Source organism: Stylophora pistillata, chromosome 12 (genome assembly GCF_964205215.1).
Source record: "Stylophora pistillata chromosome 12, jaStyPist1.2, whole genome shotgun sequence".
Classification (NCBI taxonomy): Eukaryota; Metazoa; Cnidaria; class Anthozoa; order Scleractinia; family Pocilloporidae; genus Stylophora; species Stylophora pistillata.
In genome coordinates this window covers 2177501-2199822 of record NC_142530.1, presented here as the reverse complement: position 1 = coordinate 2199822, position 22322 = coordinate 2177501, and the positions used below count along the sequence as shown (strand labels likewise).

The window sequence follows — 22322 nt, the reverse complement described above, 5'->3', positions numbered from 1 at the left end:
TTCAACTGGGAAGATGAGGAGGCTGATTGGGTTTCCCCTGCGCTATCGAAGTTGATTTGCCTCCTATCAAACATGAACTGCATGATTATTTCAACGATTACCCCCTCGCCCCAGAGAATATGAAAGTTGACAAAGTGTGCAAGTTAGTGTGCACGTTGGGTGAAAAGAAGAAATACATCGTGCACCATGAAACACTGAAGCTTTACAAATCTCTTGGGATTGAAATAGGGAAGATTCACCGCATCCTTAGGTTCGATGAGAGCCCTTGGATGAGAGGATATATCGATTTGAATACGGACTTACGAGCCCTAGCTCAGAATGACTTCGAGAAAGACTTTTTCAAGCTAATGAACAATTCATGCTTTGGAAAAACGATGGAGAACATTCGGAAACGTGTGGATGTGAGACTTGTAAACTCGGAAGAGAAGGCGAAGAAGTTAGCGAATAAGGTTAACTTCAAACACTGCACCATCTTCTCCGAGAATCTGTGCGCGATTGAGATGAGGAAAACACAAGTTTCCTTCAACAAACCGCTCTATCTCGGAATGAGTATACTCGATCTCAGCAAAACACTCATGTACGACTTTCACTACAATTACATCAAGCCCAAGTATGGAGACAGAGCAAAGCTTTGCTTCACGGACACAGACAGTCTCTGCTATGAGATTCAGACCGATGATTTCTACAAAGATATTTCTTCTGACGTGGAGTGTTTGTTTGACATAAGTAACTTTCCGAAAGATCACCCTTCTGGGATACCAATCGGTGTGAACAAGAAAGTTGTGGGGATGATGAAAGATGAGGCTGGGGGGAAGATTATTGAGGAGTTCGTGGGTCTGAGAGAAAAGCTTTACTCCTACAAGATGCTTGAGGGTAAAGAAGAGAAGAAGTGTAAGGGGGTGAAGACAAGTGTCGTGAAACGTACCATCAGCTTCGGTGACTATAAGAAATGTCTATTTGGCGGTGGGCCACAGCTTCGGAAGATGAACACGCTTCGCAGTCGAAAGCATGCGATGTTCATGGAAGAGATCAACAAAGTCGCTTTGAGCGCTGAGGATGATAAGAGAATCATTCTACCGGACGGAGTAAACACATATGCAATAGGGCATTACCGGTCTGAATAAATTATCGTGAACGTACGGTAATTTTAATGTGAACCAAAACCAAAACCAAACCAAACCAAACCAAACCAAACCTCACATGAAAATTAACGTAAAAACTACATTAATTTATTGAGAGTGAGTTAGAACCAAATACTAAGTACACATTGAGGTTCGATATGATATGCTAACGTGAAACCACGCTAAATTAACGACAAAATACCCCGCGAGTACTAAATTAACGAGAATTCACGTTAATGTTATCGAAAATGCGTCAGAACCCGCCCTACCCCTACTACTAAGACGGGTCCTCCATCAAATTTGTCGGGGAGTTTTACTTCTCGTTCGGACGAATTAACGAAAGGTGCCAAGACTATGTACTTTTCTTCTTTTATTCTCTTCTGGAGAGCTACTACAGCAACGCTTTATGCATCTGATACTCTGTGCATCTAATGCTCTACGCATCCAACTATCATGCGAGAGGTACTAACGCTTTAAACACGAAGGCGCACTATATAAGGAAGTCTTCCCTGGGAAGACCAAGGCTCATTTTTCACTCACCGTTGACGTGTGCGGGTCAAATTTAAATGCTGGTAGACGAACAAAAGAAGTTTATGAGATATCTATTGTTTACTTCCACCAGCGTGGTGGCATGAGATAATGTGCAAACCACCTACTTCGATCTCAAATTTACCGCCAGAAAGGAAATACAAATCTCAAAAATTCTTGCATTGTGATGAAGACATAAAACAATTTTCAGGAATGCGCCCGCTGTTCACTGCTTTGGAGTAGCTGTAGCTCAAGCTGACTTGACTCTAAGAGTTCTACATCACACGACGGTTGATTGACAAATGGTCCAGTGGGACCTAAGGCTCCTTTTATAGCGCGCCTTCGTGTTTAAGTAGGAAAACCGTAGACGTGTTTGGGTTAGCTGACCGTGAGAGTTTCCACAGTGTATCCGTTTATTTGCAAAAAGGAGGAAACTGGTTGGCCCTCACCGAAGTACTTGGCGAGCACCGAGGAACCAATTAAACGTTAACAGCTGCGCACAAGAATTGCGCACACAAACCAATTGAACGCTAACAGCTGCGCACAAGAATTGCGCACACAAACAGGAACTTCAGTGTGGGTAGAACTCAAGGTCAGCTTTACCAACGCAAATACGATCGTCTGTGAAACTGTCTAATTGTCTAAATGTCTAACACGGTAACAAGGAAATCCGTGAGCTGAGCCAAAAAAAATACATAAATCTACCAAAACAACACGTAGGCGCAACAGGCAAGGATTAACAAAACAAAAGGCTTAACTAGAAAAGTCTCAAAACAACAGCTTTCAATTCACCTCACAACACTATGCTCAGAACAAAATGAACCAGCTCTGCAAAACTCTGCTAATGCTGTCTGCAATATTAAAAGCTATGGTACTGTTTCAAACGAATAATCTGTTAATTTTAAAAGTCTCCGAATCACTATTTTAATTTTTAATATTAACCGCTATAATCGGAAAAATTTAACGTCACCCCTTTGAGAGCAGTAAAGGCACGAGTGGAGGGGGGGATGGGGGGGGGGGGGGACTCGAGAAGTAAAGCAGACTTGTGTAGGCAGTCGAGAGCTTGCAGAAATTCTTGAGAATTCTTACAACTCCCCGGGTGTCTAGATGGGGCTATATTAACACGAATAGAAGGTCTCATTTGCTTTTTTAAGATATTTCTCAGAAAGAAGAGTAAGTGCTTACATGTTCTTCAGCGCCAGTTCGCACAATTCCCTCATGCGGTAACGCAAGCCACTTGCAATTGGTCATTGTCACGCTTTTGAAAAATCAGATTGTTTCTTTGATTGACAACACAGTTCGAGTCTGCTCTCGATTAGCAAAAAGAGGTACAGGTTCATAGTTTTCAGCAGTAGCCTTTTTTTAAGATTCTTCAAAGCCTGAGGTAAGATGAAATCCAAGTTTTCTCTAATTATTTTTTATTTTTGTTTTCTCAAAATGCATTTAAATCGAGATCATGCAGTATTTTGATTTTTTTTTTATGACGAAGTTCGCATGATCCAACTTAAAAACAAACCGCGTTGTTAATTAGAAAACCAGATTCATTTAAGTGGTAAAATTTATATGATCCTTGTTTCTAGTTACAATACATTCGCAAGTTTCATGACGAAATTCTCACCTATAACTTGGGTCATTCCATTACTTCAACATCACCTATTATCAAAATATGCTCATTTCCATCCAGCCAAAGAAATAAATGTTTCAATCTTTTTTAGTTTACTTTTTCCAAGATTTTTTATGACCACTGCAAACGTAAAATAGCAAAATTCAGCTTCTTAAATATTCGAAATTATCAGAAAACATTTCGAGCAGCACACATCTGTTGAGCGATCTAATGAAAAGAAATTTGTAAGAAATTGAAATATTCAATTAAGCAAAACTTTCTCAATGGGTCTATTTCAATCAGGACTCGATAAAAAATAAACGAGCTCTTAGACAAAACAACCTGGCTTTTGAGTGTTACTCTGATTTTATCTTAATACCTTAAAGAGCAAAGCAACTTAAAGTGAACCACAATATTGGAAACTAGATTTCGCCGTTCAAATTTTTTAGCAAAATTAAATGGTAAAAAACAATATGGCTACATCTGTTATTAAATTTGCCTACGTCACTCATGTGGTTTAAGATTATGATGCAAATAACGCAAATTTTATCAAAAAAACTTAAAAGAATAACATTATGATTTAACTGCATGACTCAAATACTACAAGCATTAAAAAAAATTCATCACTATGATTTAGCTGCTTGACTCAAACACTTTGGCTATTGTTCCATAATGTTTAACCCTATTGGCGCATTTCTTTTCACGGCCTAAGTTAATAACTACAGGGTAGGAACCAATAGGAAAATAGAGATGTAATTACTGCTGATGACTGTCCTCAATTTATTATCTACTTTATTCGATTTAGCTGAAACCTTCTTTACCATATTAACAGCTTGACATGTTTTTAGCTTTACATTCAAACAAAAAAGAAGAGAATTACGTACACGTGCAAGGAACTGTCATTCTAAAAACTAACTGACAATGATTTTGGTTTGGTCTTTGATTTGTTCATCTTAAGGACTCGGACTGACCCAGGTTTTATTTGTGTAGTACGTTTACTGGCGCGTTGACCATTCAAGTTGGTGTTGCTGAGGGTTAGCAATTGTAAAAGTCCGCGAATATAATCCATGGAACTTCGATAATCGTCGCATGAGCCTTTTCTATCAAAAGCTATTCTTCAGTCAAATTATTGGCTTTAAAATGTATGAAATAAAGAGTTTGCGCAGATATTCTATTCTACTTAAGCTAGATGGGTATGTTCTGTCCTGGGGGGTGTGGATTTTGAGCCATTTTTGGCTTGGAATTGACGTAGATTTTGACCATCGTGGTCTAAATTGCGTATGATGATCCTATTTGTCTTTCTCCAAAGAAATATTAGAGACAGAAAAGTTAACAAATATCATTCCAGTTCAGAAATTTGAGTAAATTTTACTAACTCTTTACTTGAGTTCTGATGCTAAGCTAAAATGCGCTGCAATAAAGATTACTGCCTCATAAACAGGTAACCCCAAAACGACTTTTAAAAGCAACAACTGAAATGGGAGGTGGACTTTCAAGAACAGGTGTGGAAATGATATGTTTGGCTCTGAAATAGAGCCTAGATTTGGAGAGCCCGCGGCGCAGTATTTTTAAGAATTCCCCCATTTCCAACAGAAAAAACCAAACGAAGAATGAAAACCACTAGTTGGTCATCTTCGAAAAAGACATGTTTTCAGCCTAGAGGAAGGGAGTGACATTCTCGTTTATCAACACTTTTCAGACAGAACAACATTGACCGATCCACCATGCTCGTGACCAAACGAAACCTCTGAAACCACTCCCAACTTGATATTCAAAAACCCTCGAGACTTGGCCTCAAAGCAGTTGATTTGCCGGCTTTTTTTTAAGTCAAACAGTGTTATGGAAAAGAAATCTAAGGTCTCTTATTTTATTTTTTTTGTAATTGGTTTTTCTGGCGTCAAATGCCTTAATTGAAAATTTCTTACGAAATTCATATACCAGGCTATACATGAATTCAATTTGGAGAATTTATATGAGTAGCTTTTTATATTGTTTCCAGGAGCACTTACAATTTAAAACATGGGTATTATTATGTTACACAAACCAGCCTTACACCCAAAACACAGCATACAAAGAGTTTCGAGGACTTAAAAAAATTAGGACTTCTTGATTTAAGTTCGTTTTCTGTAAGTCAGTGTATGTAGTTTTAACAACTGTTTGGCAAATTTATATTCAGTTTCTATACACTTCTTGTGCAAGAACACATTCATTTTGATGGATCTGCATTTGTGGCATAACATGCCTGATTGTGCAGCAGTCTAAGATTGCTTTCATTTGAACTTTGATTAAAAAACCTGCCCCTTGCATACGTCAAAAACAGTTTATTTCAGGTGTACCTAAAAAGTTGATTAGGTGAAGTAAATGGAATAAATCGCAAGACAAATTAAAACACAAAACCTATCGAGTTTTCGAGAAAAATTAGACTGAAAAAAAATTTAGGAAATACGAGTTCGTAAATTGGTGCAGAAAGTAGCTGAGATGAAAAAAGCTACATTCTTATAAGATTCTTAGCAAATCTTGGACACTTACAAGCGTGGTAAGTTGGTTGTGCGAGCATTGAATGAGGCGGTGCGTGCAGTAGGTAATATTGTTCCCTATCAGCACGAAAATCATCTATAAATTCTGAGGCACTCCCGTTTTTATCCACCGCCGCCTATTAGCTACGATAAATATCACACATATAGACATATTTTCAAAGTACTTATTATTTTATTATTGCCCCGTAACCCAATAACAATACTCGCCAGCTTATAACAAATTCAACTCGAAATCGTTTCAGAATGACAACTGCCTTAGGTTTCAAGAATTTTATTCACACTGTTCTTTAACCGAAGATCTGTACGCTAAAAGCTATTTCGTCGGACTTTATGGGAGAAGTATAACGCCAAAAATTTCTTTCATGAAGATACCAATTTTATCTTGCCAAGGAGTGATCTTTGAGAGCGTGACCGATTTCACTCGATAAAGTCTCCTCACTTTCGATCATCTTTGTTACAGAAGACATAATGCGCCCTTATTCTCCACCATCCCTGTGCAAAAGTCTTCAATATTTAATGTAAGATGAAAAGGAACTGATTAATATTTTTTATCCTGTACTCATGCTATCAACAGATGCCGCAGCCAAAACGCACATAAAGGCAATAGAAAATATCAAAGTTTTGAAGCACTTGTCAGCAGAGGGTCGCTGAAGGACTATCAAAGAGTGTCAGACAGAGTGAAACTAAGTTCATTTAAAAGGTAAATCTAAAATTTAATGAAAAGGACACGTAATTTAATGACGTAAAATAATAACTATTGAAAATTTATTCTAAAGGCATGAATTTGGGAGTTTTTCAACCGCTTTCGTCAAAAAAAAGAGGCTTTTTGCCATTTGCACAGGGGCAGAAAAAATATTGTCTCTACTCCAAAACTTAACTTCGCAAAAAATTTATTATTGTACCTGCATTCTCAGGTGCCCGCACGCTTATCTGTCCGAATACGTTTTGTAGACAGTGGAAGGCTTTGAATGAATTCTTTTTATTGTCTTCAATTTATTTGCCTCGACCCAGGATCTCACTTTTCTTCATTCATTCAACTTTTAATCTAAGTTTATTTTTTTTACCTCTAGTATAGTCTTTCAAAGCGAAAGATCTACGGCGATCATGGGACTTCCTACCACAGGAGAATTCAACTTTGGTCTATTAGTGATAATAGCCCATTTAGCCATTGCGGAAGGTCCTACGGTTTTCAAAGGCAAGCAAAACTTATTTTGACAATCAAAGATCGTCCTGTGAATTACAAACATCCTCACTGAACTATGAGCAATTACTATCAAGATTAAGAATTAATACTTGCCATTTATAACCATTATTGAAAAGACTGAAAAGTGTAACCTTAGAAACGAACACGTACACAATGACTTCAATTTCGTTGTGAGAACACTGAAGAATTATTTTCAAAACCGGCATATTTACATTGTATCAAGGACTTATAAAAACAGCTCATTCGCATTCGATTTCGTGTGCTAAATTTCCTCCGATTCGATGAAGTATTGTGAGTTGCAAGACGATCGAAAATAAAAAACGTTGTTTTAGAGTGCCTTCCAAAGGATCTCAGTATTTTTGGTGGCTCGTCCGACCAACCATGGTCACTCGAGCTGTTAAAATGAGGAAGTTTTTCTTTAAGTCGGAAGGGAGGGGAGGGGAGGGAAGGTAGACAATGGAATAGACAGGAGGGGGTGGATAGTTCTGGCATTTTGCTTCACTGTAAAGGAACACTCGGTAATTCGGTAATCCGGCGATTCTCTGCAAGGTACTATGATAAAGTTCGGATATAACGAGCGCTGACATTGGTTGAAAGAGCATGCTCTATCAGATTACATAACGCGGAGCTGGGCCTGAGCAATCCGGCTCGCCATCTGCCAATTTGGAAGTGGACTCAGGAAACTGAGGGACAAATACTTGACTACGTCTCGTGTTTCTCCCTACACTTCTTTAGTGCTCTAGCCGTTTTCTGCGCGCTTTACAACAGAACAGCACACAGTCAAGGCTTCACTATTTGTTAATTTCAATGAGCTCACTGGGTGCAACGTGATCAAATACATATCTCGCCGTTTTCGCTAATCTTGTCAATGATTTTTATACAGGACTGAATCTTTTGCTTCTACTGACCAGCAGTTAACGAAAGACCTACGACATCTACTGATGAATTACGATTCTCGAATCAGGCCAAATTACATAGGTAAACGTGTGTCTTTAGCCGTGTTCTACTTGTTCAGTTTCTGTTAATCAATCTAAGCCTGCTTTGCCTACATTCCATTAAGAGCCAAGTACCCTGGCCTAATACAATAGTCGGTAGACTCCAAATCTGAGTGAAGAGGTCGTTAGATTCAAGCTATATTGGTGGTTACTTAGTTGTGATCTTCATAAGATAGTCTAAACGTTTCACAGGTAGTACCAACAATCTGCAACAAATTAGAATTTCATATAGAAGAGGAAGAAATGCCCGTACTCGGTCAACGCAAAGAGAAACTAAAGAAATTCCCTTTTAAAAGATAACAGAATTTCAAAGCCTACAGCAAAATGTAACCCTGATCGTCTTATTCAAACGGAAGGTTAGATTTGAAAAATACCAACATCTATGTCACTCACAAACGGTTCAGACAAGGCAGTGCCGAGGAAAGGTTCAAACAGTCTTTTTCCGCTCGCGTAAACATGGTTTTACATATCTTTCGAAAGAGTAGACACCGGTAATGAAGACACGCAAATGACCATGACTCAGTTGCAACCTAATAAGCCTTTGTTGTTTTACTGCAGGTCACCCCGTCGAAATCCATGTTGATTTCTCAGTGGCATCCTTTGGAAACATCAGAGAAGTGGACATGGTAAGTATGCAGTCAGTAACATTTTCTGGTATGAAGCGATTTACTATAGTACCAGAACATCTACCTGTCTTTTCAGTATATTTTTACCTCTTAGAATTCTCAGATTAATTTTTGAGGGTATTTCAAAGGAGAATTATTCTCCATCAAGAAGTATAAATTAAGCAAAGGGAGGCACTGTCCGCTTTTCTATTTTTTTTTTTTTTCAAGGGTAATCTCACGTTTTGAAAATCGACCTCAAATTTGAGGTGTGATAACTCTGGCCACATACAAGCCACAAAACCCTATTTCTTCGTAGTAAAAGTTTGAAGAGAGGTAATGATAAATAAAAATTAAAAATAAAAAACAGGAAAAAGATAAGAGATGGCCATGTGGGAAGGTGTTACAGGAGACGTCGGGTTTCTTTAAGAATTCGCTATGTGAATACAATTTTAATAATATTTTTTTTAAACGCCAGATGTGTCTACGAGCTTATTGATGAGTGAACAGTTTCAAAGTCCAAAAGCACGGACCAAAAAAATTAAAAATCTATATGATTTTAAATTTCTCTCGACACATCCGTCTAGCACTGGTGGTTCAGTGGTAGAATTCTCACCTGCCACGCGGGAGGCCTGGGCTCAATTCCCGGCCAGTGCATAAGTTTTGAAATTTTAGTCAGAAAGCTTTACTGCGGTCGAGAATTAGGCTTCTGTTTTCCGAAAAGTTTGTAATTTCGGCCGTTGAATGATCAATGCCGAGGAGTTCGGAGCTACACACCTTTCCAGAAAACCTTTGTAGGTCATAATAAAAGACCTGTCATATTACATATTAAACAACCGCTGTCCAGCTTTTTCCAAGTTGTCCAAACAGGTTTTTTCACTGTTTACATAGATTGGTAACAAACCACAAAAAAGCTTCGAGACCTCACTGTTACTCTAGCCGTAGGCGCTTCCCTTAAAACTTAAACTCGAAGGCACGCTATATAAGGAAGTCTTCCCTGGGAAGACCTGGGCTCATTTGTCCCTCACCGTTGACGTGTACGGGTCAAATTTAAATGCTGGTAGAGGAACAAAAGGAGCTAATGAGATATCTATTGTTTACTTCCACCAGCATGGTGGCATAAGGTAACGTGTGAACCACCTACTTCGATCTCAAATTTACCGCCACAAATAAAGACAGTTTCCATTGGAGAAAGAAAATACAAATCTCAAAAATTCTTGTGTTGTGATGAAGACATAAAACAATTTTGAGGAATGCGCCTGTTGGGGATAGCACAAAACTTCGACGCGTTATCCGTAATATTCCTTTAATTTTCGACCATCACAATTGATAGTATGAACATGTCACGAGAAATCGGTTACCTAACGGTGAAAAACTGGGAAAGAAAACAAACAAAAGGACGAATAAACAAATGAATACCTGGAAACAAGCGTTAAATCGAAATCCTACTCACATTTTGTGCGAACCAAACAAAAAAAGGAAGAGTTTCCAGCCGCAAGAGCTCGTCGATAAGAACACGTGTTAGTAGCTACAGTCCAAAAAACATGTGACTAAACTGTACTTCGTGTATATGTACCGAAACGTAACGCAACAAGAAAAACAAGAACAGAGGAAAAACGTCACGGACTAAGTTCAACTAAACATTCCGCCCGCCTTGGGACGATTCGGTTGGACGATCGCCCAAAACTCCTGGTTCAGCTCAAGTTTAGGTCTTCTCAAAATCATTTTCCAGTAGGCACAGCTTCTGAATCGGGCGTATGAACACGGAGTCTTTCGATTTGACTTTCGCTGTGCGTACCATTCCATCAGTCCCAGGGTAGGTCTCCAAGACCCGTCCAAGACTCCAAAGCCCTCTTGGTGCGTTTTCATCAACCAATAAGACCAGAGCATTTGGTTTTAAATTGGGCAGGGCTTTGCGCCATTTTCCTCGAATTTGCAGGGTTGGCAGGTATTCCCGTAGCCATCGCTTCCAAAACAGGTCTGCCAGGAATTGGACTTGCTTCCATTTCCTCCGGTAGTTATCAGCCTTTTCGAACGCGCCTGGAGGTAGGCAGATGGACTTTCTTTGCATCAGAAAATGCGCAGGAGTGAGCGGCTGCAAGTCGTTTGGGTCATCTGAGTTGGCAGTGAGTGCTCGGCCATTCAGCACTCGTTCGACTTCCGTGAAGAGAGTTTCAAGAACTGGTTCTGTCACTACTTGAGTCCTGACTATTGCCTTTAGAACGGTCTTGGTACTGCGCACCATCCGCTCCCAGATCCCTGACATGCTAGAAGCGGTAGGGGGCTGAAAGACCCATTTGCAACCTCTCTGCAGCAATTCCCGATCAATCTGTTGTTGGTTCCACGACTTAAGCGCTTCTCTGAGTTCCCTTTCAGCTCCGACGAAATTTGAGCCTCGGTCGCATCTTAGTTCAAGCACTTTACCGCGACGATTTATGAATCTTCGTAGACACAGTAGAAGTCGTCCGTACTCATCGACTGAACCAATTCAAGGTGGACCGCACGAGTATTTAAGCAGGTAAACAGACAGCACCAGCGTTTAGCTGTTCCTCTTCAGTGCTTTACATATAGGGGTCCAAATAGGTCCATGCCTGAATACGAAAATGGAGGTTGATAGGCCATCATACGACTTTTCGGGAGAGGAGCCATTTGCTGAGTCATCGGCTTCGCTTTTAACCTCTTGCACAGGATACATCGTGCGAGGATGGATCGAGCCAAAACTCTAACCTGAGGGATCCAATACTTCTCGCGTACCTTTGCTATCAGGTGCTCGCGGCCAAGGTGGCCGATCGATTCGTGGATATGGCGGACAATCATGGCTGTTACTGGGTGATTTCGTGGCAGAATCACCTGGTTCCTAGCAGCGTCAGCGACTGGCGGTAATGTCACGCGCCCTTTGACTCTCAGAATACCGCGGTCATCAAGCAGTGGATTCAGGCTGACAATGTTACTGGATGACTTAACTTCACCTCTGGCCTTCAGGTCTTTAACTTCTTGGGAATACGCTGAACGTTGGACAAGTCTTGCGATGACTACGGCAGCAGCATTATAGTCCTCTAAGGCAAGGTGGCCCTTCTGAACAGTCTCCCGATTGCAAAGGAAGTGAATGAAGCGAGTAAGCCAAGCCACTTGACGTCTGAGTCGATTCCAATCGGAGCAGCCACTTAGTATCCGATGGATGATACACTGGGATATAACAGCTGAAGAGTTCTCAGAAAGCGGTTCTGGTTGTTTGGTACGGAGATCGGTGCTTATGTCGGTAAGGTTAGCGTGGGTGACCTTTTTCAGCTCCAATACTTCATCTGGAACCTCCTTAAGCTCTGCATTGGGCCAGACAGATTCTGACTGCCAGAGGAATTCCGGCCCTCGTAACCAACGGTGATTTGAGCTCAGCTGTGAGGGGTTCAGCCCACGTGAGACATCATCAGCTGGATTTAAGGTACCCGGTACATGATTCCAGTCATTGGGTTTTGAGTTTTCTCTGATTTCTTCTACGCGATTGGCGACATAGGTTTGGAATCGGCGCTTCTCATTTCTTAAGTAGTGGAGCACTATTTCACTGTCGGTCCAGTACTTGGTTTCTCGAATGCACAAATCTAACTCTTCTCTCAGCATCTTACTTAGGCGTGTAGCCAGGACAGCTGCTTGTAGTTCAAGTCTTGGGATGCTCGTGAACTTAATGGGAGCATTTCTTGCCTTGCCCATCACGAATGAACAGTGGACGGGGCCGTCAGGATCCTGAATTCTCAAGTATGCAGCTGCTCCATACCCAACTTCCGAAGCATCGGAGAAGATGTGTAGCTGTAGTTTACACCTCAGCGCATCAAATCTGGGGGGAAAGTAACAACGCGGGATGCGCAATTCTGACAAGGACTGCAGCTGTGTCGTCCAAGATCTCCATCTACATACGAAGTGTTCATTAAGTGGTTGATCCCAATCTAGCTTAGCCTTCCATACATCTTGTATCAGCGCTCTTGCCGTGAGGGCTACAGGTGCAGCAAAGCCAAGGGGGTCATACAGAGAACAGACGGTGGATAGGATCCCACGCTTTGTCTCGGGGCGAGTTACAGTTTTAATTTCAAAGCCTAGCTGATCTTCAATAGACAGTGGTTTGTCGCCTGTCCTCGTTGCTCCGTAGTCTTCGATCTTCCAGAAATGTTCAATTGGGTCTTCATGCTGAGTGCCGACTGACAGAAAGTTAACAGACGCTTGCTTTCTCCGGCTACTGTTTAGGGGCCCTGCGATACTCCAACCGAGTGGAGATCGATAACCATGGAGGCCATTTTCGTCTGGTGGAAACCTGACTTCATTTTGCAAGTGTGCTGCGGGTACATTGTTGCCCACAATTATTGATACTCGTTTCATGTCAACCTCTGGAAAGGTCAGATCTTGCAAGTGGGGATAGTCCTTAAAATCCACTTTCTCTGGCAAAATTTGTTCCGACTGACTGAGATCTGGGAGGACATAGGCTTCATTGACATCTATATCACGGCCACACCCTTCCACAGGACTTAGGGTGAATGACACACATTTACTTTCTAGCAGTTCCTCTTTGTTCCTTATCGTCTTGATACTAATTTGTTCTAAAGGTCCTTCCAGATTAAGCTGATCAGCAAGTTCACTATCAATGAGAGTGTCAGTACAGCCGTTGTCCAAAAACGCATAGGTAGAAAGGGAAGCACCATTCTCTGTGGTGACAGTTACTGGTAGCACGTTTAGCAAGACTTGAGCCCTTTCGGTCCTTATGCCATTTGAACTTACTGAGGACTGATGTTTGTTGCCCTCTGGAGGTTCTATTTTTTGTCTTGAACCCTGTGGTTGTAGGGGAGGTGTAGCAGCAGGAGGCACTTGTTGGTTGGCATTATTATTCGCAACATCTCCTTTCTGATCTCTTGTCCTGAAGTGACGGCCACTGTCATTCTCCTTATGCAGTAATGTTAGATGATGACCAGTACACTTGGTAGAAGCTGGGGGCTCTGGGCAGGCGGAACTGCTGTGATTAGGTTTGGGACAGCCACAATTAAAGTAAAATCCATACGATGCTGCATACTGACGCCTCACAGCCACGCGATCGCACTGCGAAATGATCGGGCAGTGCTGCAAACGATGAGATCCAGACTTACAGATGGAGCAGGTGGCTAAGGGTTTTTTTCTGAATTGATTCTCGACTTGTGTGGATGAGATTGTGGTATTCTTTGCAGGCAGCAGTAGTGCCCCTTTGCTTCTCGGGGCATTCCTGTTTTCCTCTTTGTTTTCTCGTCTTTGCCGCTGGGATCCAAATACCGGGTCGTTTCGGATTGAGGCCTGCCTTTTGAGGAAGTCTGCGATGTCCTGCAATCGGGCAGTTCTACCTCTGCTGACCATCTCATAGTTTTGAGTCTGCCATTTTGTGATCAGGTCATTTGGGAGTCTGTTTACAATCCTTCTCAGATTAGTAGCTGCCCTAGCTTCTCGCTCAACATCACCCCTCAGGATTTTTGATGCGGTGTTCAACTCCTCAGCAAAGTTTTGCAGACTCACACTGTCACCATAGGTGAGCCTAGGGCCAGAAACGAGGTCCTCAATGCAGGCCTGAGACACCTGGATGGGTTGACCAAAACGCTCCTCTAAAGTCTTCATGAGATCATCATAGGAGCAGCCTCGGTTTCTTTGGATTACTTTGAGCACATCACCTTTCAAGAATTTCGGTAAGTACTCAACTCTTTGGGCATCATTCAGCAGCTCACTTTCAAGATGTGTGCGGGTCTGCTCCCTAAAGAAGGGAAATTCAGCTGGATTACCACTAAATTGAGTCGGGACAATACCATTTAGGAGTTGCACCTTCCACATAGCTGCTACCTGGTCTTTAGGGGTATTCTCCTCTTCTTTAGTAACTGGAACAGTCTTAGGCTTGCACTCAAAGGAGTTTAGGTCTTCATGGCAAGAGAGACGGGAGTTGGTAACTGGTAGCCGGTCTTCCTTATTTTCGCGCATGGGATCCTGGCGTAGCGAGTATCCAAATGCTTCTAGTGCTGATGGTGGATTAAGATCAGCAGACGGCAGTGAAAAGGCTGTGACTCCAATGTCCAGGGGAAAATCTTGGTTGGCTTTAACCGACAGACTCATTCCAGGGTCCATTTGATTTATCTCCAAACCTGAATCAACTTGGTCTATTCCTCGATCCACAATCCTGTGATCCACTCCACCTATACCATCAATTGCACTCGAAGCGATCATTCCTCAATAAATTCGGGTAGAGGGACTGTCTTCGACGAATTACTCTTGGTAGGACAGAAAATTTTTTCACTATGTTGGGGATAGCACAAAACTTCGACGCGTTATCCGTAGTATTCCTTTAATTTTCGACCATCACAATTGATAGTATGAACATGTCACGAGAAATCGGTTACCTAACGGTGAAAAACTGGGAAAGAAAACAAACAAAAGGACGAATAAACAAATGAATACCTAAAAACAAGCGTTAAATCGAAATCCTACTCACATTTTGTGCGAACCAAACAAAAAAAGGAAGAGTTTCCAGCCGCAAGAGCTCGTCGATAAGAACACGTGTTAGTAGCTACAGTCCAAAAAACATGTGACTAAACTGTACTTCGTGTATATGTACCGAAACGTAACGCAACAAGAAAAACAAGGACAGAGGAAAAACGTCACGGACTAAGTTCAACTAAACAGCGCCCGCTGTTCACTGCTTTGGAGTAGCTGTAGCTCAAGCTGACTTGACTCTAAGAGTTCTACATCACACGACGGTTGATTGACAAATGGTCCAGTGGGACCTAAGGCTCCTTTTATAGCGCGCCTTCGTGTTTAAGATAAGGCTGTTTAAAGTATATTCATCAAAGTTAAGTAATTTAATTTTAATTGAATGTCGTGGAACTAAAAACAAAGGTAATCATTGGTCACGACTACCGTAGGAAAATACTACAAGGAATCAGTTAGAACTCAAGTAAAAGCAAAGCGCGGGAAAAAGTGCGTGACCAAGTCACTGCTGCGGGCCTTTCCTTGGCGTCTGATTGGCTGAGAGGGAAGCACGAGTTTTCACAACCAATCACCTTCGCACAGTAGAGAAAAACTAATGCAATTTAGATCGATGTCCACTTCCAATACGAAGTCTGCTCCAATGTGATGCTCTATTTGCAGGAATTTGGACTGGACATGTTCTTTCGCCAACGTTGGGAAGACAGGAGGCTTAGTCATAACATGACAGCTATGATAACCCTTACAATGGGAACGAAACACCCAGCTGACTACATCTGGGTCCCAGACACAATGTTTGTGGACGCTACTAAATCTTATATGCACAATGTCCTTACTACAAATCACAAGGTGGATATCTCTGCAATGGGAGAGGTAAACTGGGGAGCTAGGTTAGTTTATGACCCCGATATATCCTGTCTATCTTACATGAAAATGTCTCTTCAAGAGTGAGGGTTCACGCAGTTATCCAGAGAGCTCTACCTGAATTAGGTCTGAATTTGTTTGGAATTGTGATTGTGAAATCAGGTTACGCCGTAATGATAAGTAGAGTTATTAAGTCCCCTCTTGGGTCTTTCCAGTTCCAGAATCGATGCCCTTTGCGCCTCCACATCTCGATCATGCAAAGTGAATTGATGAAAAAAGAATAGGAAAAAAAGGACGCGTTGAATTAACGGTTGATGCGCTGGACTCCAGGCCGAGAGGTCCTGGTTCGAAACTAAGCAAGGTCGTTATGTTGTGTTTTTGGAGAGGAGACACTTTACTCTCACAGTGCCACAGTCTCCACCCGGGAGAGAATGGTCATTGATGGGTACAGGCAAACTATCAGGGAGAAATACCTGCGAGAACCTGCGATGGACTGGCACCCTATCCTATCAGGGGTGAGAAGTAATACTTCTAATGGCCCCATGCTACAGAACTGGGACAAGCCAATATGATCATGACCCTTTAAAAATGCAACCGTGGCCGTACGAAGCAGATTTTTTGCACTGGGCAAAAATGGTGACCTCTCTGCCATCTTTAGCATTCTCTTGTTTATCAGTTCAATTAAATAAGTTGTTTTTAATCAAAACCAACCTCGTTCCGAGGGCCTTTTCCCTTAGATGGAGGTGGGGCCCATCCCCAGCCAAGGGAAAAGGCCCTGAGAACGATGTTGACTTAAAACTACTAGAGCGCGATTCCACTCTTACCATACAACCGGGAAATATGGCTAAGATGACAGCTGAGACCTTTTTTTCCACTTTAATTAACAGAGCAACTCTGACAGCAAGGTGCCACATGAATTTCCGCACGTTTCCCATGGATGAACAAACCTGCTCCCTGAGTATTGTGAGCTGTAAGGGCTGCACAGTTTTTACAATTACCCAATGTGCATAACTGACCTGAAAATAGGAGTAAGTTTGAACGGAAGGACCACGCGATGGGCTAAATTTTCCCAACCTTTCCCACCGAACCAAGTTGGAGAGAAAACCTGAAATTACGCGAAACGGATGGTTTGATTTAGAATTATGTTTTTTCCCTTGTTTTCCCTTTTTCTTCAATGTTACCTCGCTTAAATATTTATGAAATGTATCATAGACTGCGGCGATCGAAAGCACAACTATATTTCCGCTCAAATCGGCTGAAATTTTTCAGGAGTACGCTTACGAGCTCCAAGCTGTCTGAAATGAAACACGGATTAGGTCACGAACCTGGACGTCTATCCGTAATATAATAATTTTCTCCTAATTAAATACATTTTCACAGATGCCTACCCAACGAACCATTTGATTTTCACCTGGAAGTCCGACCCAGGCGTGATCGTATTGGACAAGGAAATGGCGCAGTTTTACATGACGAACATGTCTACCGCTGTACACCGAGTTCAGTACGTTGCTGGTGAGTCAAGTGATCAGGTGTATCGAAGCCGTTCCGATGCACATGCGCGTTTGTCGCCGACGTTTATCTCCTTTCAAACCTTCGTTTGTAACTTATTAAGGAGAAATCAAAAAGTAAATATGTTGTAGTACATTATCCTACATACATCTCATCTCGTGACCAAAATGAAACAGGGGAGTTATACAACCCAGCTTCACGCATAAGAAATGCCAGGATATAGTCATTATTGGGGGAATAATAAGCCAGTAAGACGAGATTTAGCGGTGCTTTGTGAAAAGAGTCAAAGTTTTCAGGGCGCATTCCGACTTGGTTTTGTTAAAATAACTCCAAAGAAAACACAACGGCCAAAGTAAGATATCACAAAGAACTTATGAGAACTCAACGAAAACTTGAAAAACAGGCAAAATGCCTGAGGCCCGGGAAAACGCAAATGCCTCACGAGTTTGTTTTCAGCTCTTAATCTGATTGGTCAAGAAGGTGGGGCTAGATTTTTACACCAATCACAGAAGGAGGCAACCCTTATTATTTACGTTTCTCACTTTTTACGAATTCTTTTCTAATTTCCAACCAGGTGAATACTCAGTTCTTCAGGCGACGTTTACATTCAAAAGAAGGATGGGTTTTTATTTGATACAGATATACATTCCCTGTATAGCAGTGGTCTTTGTGGCCTGGATGTCCTTGTTTGTCGACAGCAAAGCCACCCCCGCCCGGGTGGGGTTGTGCATAACAACACTTTTGACAGTCGCTACCATATAGGGCTCTGTCAACTCCACTATGCCGAGAGTTTCGTATGTGAAAGCTATCGACGTTATCTCATGACAAGTTTCTTCTTCGTTCTGTGTACCATATTGAAGTACATTATCTTGATACACAAGGAAAGGGCAAAGGTATCGAAAAGGCATTAATAGTTTCATAACTTAGCTAATAAATTCACGCAATCAAATTCAACTTCGCAAATGATGCGTACTTCGTTTTACTACTGTGAGCGTTGATGGCGTGAATGTGCGCAATAAATCGCAACATAGGGAACTTCTAGCAGTACCGCGTCAATATGTTGTAAAACTGAATCGCATCCTGCGTCAGGTGTGCATTCACTGAGATTTGAAGCATCTAGTGGGTTGAAGAGCACTCATATAAATCTTTCATGCTCTCCATACTTCAACATTAATAGCGTATTATTACCGAAATTAAACTTTGCATTGAAATTTTTTTTCTCTGATATTTCCAGAGGAGTTTTTTAATGCTTAAGGCACCATTTCTACAAAAGAATCATCTGCATGAATCTTACGGGAATTTGAGTAGTGATTACTCGTGTTATAGAGGTGGGCTGTATTCGATGGAAGAAGCAAAGACTCACTCGCCCCGCAAAGAGTCTCCAAAGGATGATTCATCGCCACCAGACAGCAAAGAAATCAATTCCAAAGACGTAGAAATAATCGCGAGAATAGCTTTCGTCATTGCTTTCACAATTTTCAATTTAGCCTATTGGATTGCCTTGGTTTATTTTGTATGAGTAGAGAGCAAGTTCTCACTTCTTGGAAGTAAAGGCTTGGTGAGCACATAGAAAATGCTTCTCTTATACCAACTTACACTTGTCGACCAATTTTTCACGCCTGAAGAGATGTCTTGTATTATTACAGCCATGACAATAAAAGGAAAGTGTAAAGGAAAGAGCCGGGTTCGACAAAACCCAAGAAAAGATCGGGCTTTGTCTGTGATCGTACATCTCCGGAAACATCTGATTTCAGAAACGAAAGCACTGGAGAGGTCGTTCTGTCGTAACTTTTTAGGAAATCGTTGGATATTTTCGGAACGTACTCGGGCTTCTTCGAAAGGATTAGGTTTTATCAAATCAACATGAAATTAGCCAATAAGGATTAGTAAATGATTCCTATAATTGTATAAATGCGTAATAGCTACAATCAGCGTCAAAATTAGTTAACACATCATGTTTGAAGAGTTCTATTTGTGTAGAATAGCAGTCCTGTTTCTACCACTAAATCTTTTAATCTTAATCTTTTTTCTCCAAATTATTAACAGATCCCCTTCCCAATTCAACTTTGGCTAAAAATTCATGGAGTCACGATACAAAATTGTTTTATGGGGGAAGGCGGTCAGTAGGTTAACTTAACGAGGGCAAAAGAGTTAAAATTGAAGGAATGGGGAGGGGGGGGGAAGTGAAAAGATTAATGTCTCAACAAATTTGTCGCCGATTGTAGGTCACTAAGCTGAATGAAATCATTTTGACTATGACCTACTTCGCTTTTTAAAGCAAAAGTTCAGTGAAATGCTCTCCAGTGTGGTGAGGTAAAGACTTATTGATCCAAATAAGATTTCGGCGCAGATACTGATTAATGTAGCCTGCGCGAATGAGTTAAGCCTCCACGCGCGTAGAAAAATCCACGTGCGCGTACGCTTAGAGTATCTGCTTTCTCGCATGCACGTCTCACTCTCTTTGTCTCAGAGTTCCTGGAGCGCAAGCTAAGAGAGTAGAATCATTCGTGTTAAAGTAAACCTTTTTTTACGTCCCTGTTATAACATATTGATTTTTAAATTATGGTTTTTTTCCCTAGAATCTTATAATCATATATTGTTTAATTGTAGTGGAAAATAAATAAGTAAATAAAGATAGGCCCTTATTTAACTTTTCCAGTTTGCTGGTTGAAAGTTGGCGTATTCAACAAACCCTTTTTGGTAATTGCTTGTAATTCAGGCTAAAAAAAACTGGGTTAAAAAAGGAAAAAATGGAAATATATCGATAGCCAAGAAGGCAAGCTTCGAAGTGGTTTACACCTAAAATGAGTCATATTAACATAATATTCGAAAGACTGACTGCCCACTTCTAAGTTAGCAAAACAGCTTTTGTGTTCAGAGGAAAAGCACTGGTCGTCTTGTCAATCTGAAGAATGTAATGTAATGCACCCGTGCGTCTGGCTGGTAGTAATCTCGTATCTAGATAAACTGTGACTGAAATGGCTTGGCCTTGGAAGGTCTGGGTATGTACTGCTGGTACTGTATACAATAGCGTCCCACCCTTCCCTCTACATTGACTGTATTTCTATTTTCTCTCGTGAGTACGAATCAAATTCACACTTTTCGAATGGCACGCTTCGACTTCCGTCTAGCTATGAATGGAGGTAATACAGCTTAGGCGGCAGATTCTTACGAATTACAGTTAGGAAATTTCGATTTCACTTGTTTCCCTTGAAGGCAGTCAAGAGGCACTCTAATTCATTCACCCCAGCCTGCGGGTTTTTGGATTCCAGATCCCCAGCAAACCTTCCTCGACTCGTCTCAAATCTTCCTGCGGAGAAACGCACGACTAGACTTTCTCACAAGTCGCGCTTTTGAGCGCGAAGCGCGAGCCGAGCCGAGCCGAGCGAGCGATAGCGAGCGAAAGCGCGAACGACTTTGAGAAAGTCTAACGCACGACCTGCAACGCTAATTATGATAAGTGCCCTTGCAGACCTCTCGCCGGCTCCCATCGATCAAGGCCCGAAGAAACGCTCATGTCGACGTAATAACAATGAAGGACTACTCGCAGGCTATTCTAATCGTATAAAGGCTGATAGTTTCGAAAGAAACTGTTTGGGGCTGCGTCGGTGGGAGTAACGAAATAACTTGGATATATCAACAAAGTTGAAGTGGTAAATTGGCCACCGTAACTATTACAAAAGCTGACGTTTCGAGCGTTAGCCCTTCGTCGGAGCAAATGTATTATAATCGTAGCCATTTTCTGACTTTCCATGTTAAGCATATCTCGCATTTCCAGCAGAATAATTTCAACCGTTTCGATTCTGAACACGGAAATATTCCACAGCACTTGATATTTTCTGATCTCAAAATAACAAGGAGTAAAAAAAAGAAAATAGAAATGGCCAAACATTTTGTAAAACCGTTTGACATTAAAGATAATGATATATTTCCAGGAGCTCACTTAAGGCGTCCTTTCATACCTTCTGATGCAAGGCGTCATTTCTAATCTTCAGTGTATGACGGACACCTCGTGACGAGTCTCATGAACAAGCGGCTGTTACACACTTGAACGGGAGGATCTGGGTCAGAGATTAAGATAACACTGCAACGACTTACCGGGGGATCCTCAGTCGTGCCCAAGAGGAAAACGGAAGTTAAGCAAGATCCTTCGTTAATTTCTAAAGGCACAGAGTGAAGAAACGCACTTTTCCCACCCTTTTAATATCGGGGGAAAATTTATTTTTCTCGACAGTTTTTGAGACAGTTATCAGTTACCGAACGAACTTAGGTTGGGATGGAACGAAACAGAAAACCAGTTAGCAATTATCGTACCGACAGTATTGCTGAAATGATGTCGAAAAACCTTTATTTGGTTGTCGTCAGAAATCAAACAGTTATCTGACTTTTCACTTTACTTTCTTTGAGTAATATCTTTTTCCTTAAAGGAAAGCGTGAATAATAACATGAGAGCGGTCTTGAGCTTTGTATAGCGAAATAACCCTTCTGCTGGAATCCTAACTTTAAGACGCGCCACATATATATATATATATATATATATATATATATATATATATATACTGCAGACAGTGCACACTGTTTCGACCTATGTGGGTCTCATCAGTGCAGTGCATACAATGGGCCAAGCTCTGGCATAAACCATTGCCTGGGCGCTACACTTGTGGGACCAAGTGCAGACACGTTGCCATGCGCGAGTGCTCAAATCACAACTAAGGTGATGAGCTTCGCCCGAAGGCTAAGTGCATGGCAACCCCAGTGTAGAGTGCTCAATCGCAAGGTAGCCAACAGGCAAAGCCAAGCGATATATATATATATATATATATAAATATTATGAGAGGAAAAAAGGACGTAACTACATTTCCCGAGAAGCCTGTTTCGTGAATCG

At 41.4% G+C, this 22322-nt stretch overlaps 4 protein-coding genes, 1 non-coding gene and 1 pseudogene across 6 annotated transcripts; 4 read left to right on the top strand and 2 right to left on the bottom strand.

Annotated features, from left to right (window-relative positions):
- The first annotated feature begins 545 nt into the window (after positions 1 to 545).
- LOC148718380 (uncharacterized) lies at positions 546 to 1124 on the top strand. Its single transcript, XM_088741539.1, has one exon. It carries the CDS (start codon positions 546 to 548, stop codon positions 1122 to 1124), a length of 579 nt encoding a protein of 192 aa, XP_088597665.1.
- A 4923-nt stretch (positions 1125 to 6047) lies between these two features.
- Positions 6048 to 16500, top strand: LOC148718376 (gamma-aminobutyric acid receptor subunit beta-2-like; annotated as a pseudogene). Its single transcript, XR_015994123.1, has 6 exons — positions 6048 to 6489; positions 6860 to 6984; positions 7877 to 7971; positions 8547 to 8614; positions 15728 to 15954; positions 16335 to 16500. The product of XR_015994123.1 is annotated as a gamma-aminobutyric acid receptor subunit beta-2-like (transcript).
- On the top strand, positions 9177 to 9247 carry Trnag-gcc (transfer RNA glycine (anticodon GCC)). Its single transcript has one exon. It is a non-coding gene; the product is annotated as a tRNA-Gly (tRNA).
- On the bottom strand, positions 9880 to 13969 carry LOC148718378 (uncharacterized). Its single transcript, XM_088741770.1, has 2 exons — positions 10044 to 13969; positions 9880 to 9965 (listed from the first exon to the last, which is right to left on the bottom strand). Exon 1 carries the CDS (start codon positions 13952 to 13954, stop codon positions 11144 to 11146), a length of 2811 nt encoding a protein of 936 aa, XP_088597896.1. The 5' UTR covers positions 13955 to 13969; the 3' UTR covers positions 9880 to 9965; positions 10044 to 11143.
- On the bottom strand, positions 13989 to 15203 carry LOC148718377 (uncharacterized). The gene is made up of 3 exons (XM_088741477.1): positions 15072 to 15203; positions 14033 to 14993; positions 13989 to 14000 (listed from the first exon to the last, which is right to left on the bottom strand). Exons 2-3 carry the CDS (start codon positions 14804 to 14806, stop codon positions 13989 to 13991), a joined length of 786 nt encoding a protein of 261 aa, XP_088597603.1. The 5' UTR covers positions 14807 to 14993; positions 15072 to 15203.
- A 396-nt stretch (positions 16501 to 16896) lies between the features above and the next one.
- Positions 16897 to 20028, top strand: LOC148718375 (glutamate-gated chloride channel-like). The gene is made up of 2 exons (XM_088739913.1): positions 16897 to 17440; positions 18012 to 20028. The coding sequence occupies exons 1-2, from the start codon at positions 17380 to 17382 to the stop codon at positions 18197 to 18199; spliced, it is 249 nt and encodes an 82-aa protein (XP_088596039.1). The 5' UTR covers positions 16897 to 17379; the 3' UTR covers positions 18200 to 20028.
- The last annotated feature ends 2294 nt before the right edge of the window (positions 20029 to 22322 follow it).

What these genes read in the sequence shown, in the direction of transcription:
- LOC148718380 (XM_088741539.1), top strand. Translation starts at nt 546, where the DNA reads ATGAGTATACTCGATCTCAGCAAAACACTCATGTACGACTTTCACTAC.
- LOC148718378 (XM_088741770.1), bottom strand. Translation starts at nt 13,954, where the DNA reads ATGGTCAGCAGAGGTAGAACTGCCCGATTGCAGGACATCGCAGACTTC.
- LOC148718377 (XM_088741477.1), bottom strand. Translation starts at nt 14,806, where the DNA reads ATGATCGCTTCGAGTGCAATTGATGGTATAGGTGGAGTGGATCACAGG.
- LOC148718375 (XM_088739913.1), top strand. Translation starts at nt 17,380, where the DNA reads ATGGCGCAGTTTTACATGACGAACATGTCTACCGCTGTACACCGAGTT. An exon ending in CCGAGTTCAGTACGTTGCTG is followed by an intron (nt 17,441 to 18,011) that starts GTGAGTCAAGTG and finishes ATTTCCAACCAG; the next exon opens with GTGAATACTCAGTTCTTCAG.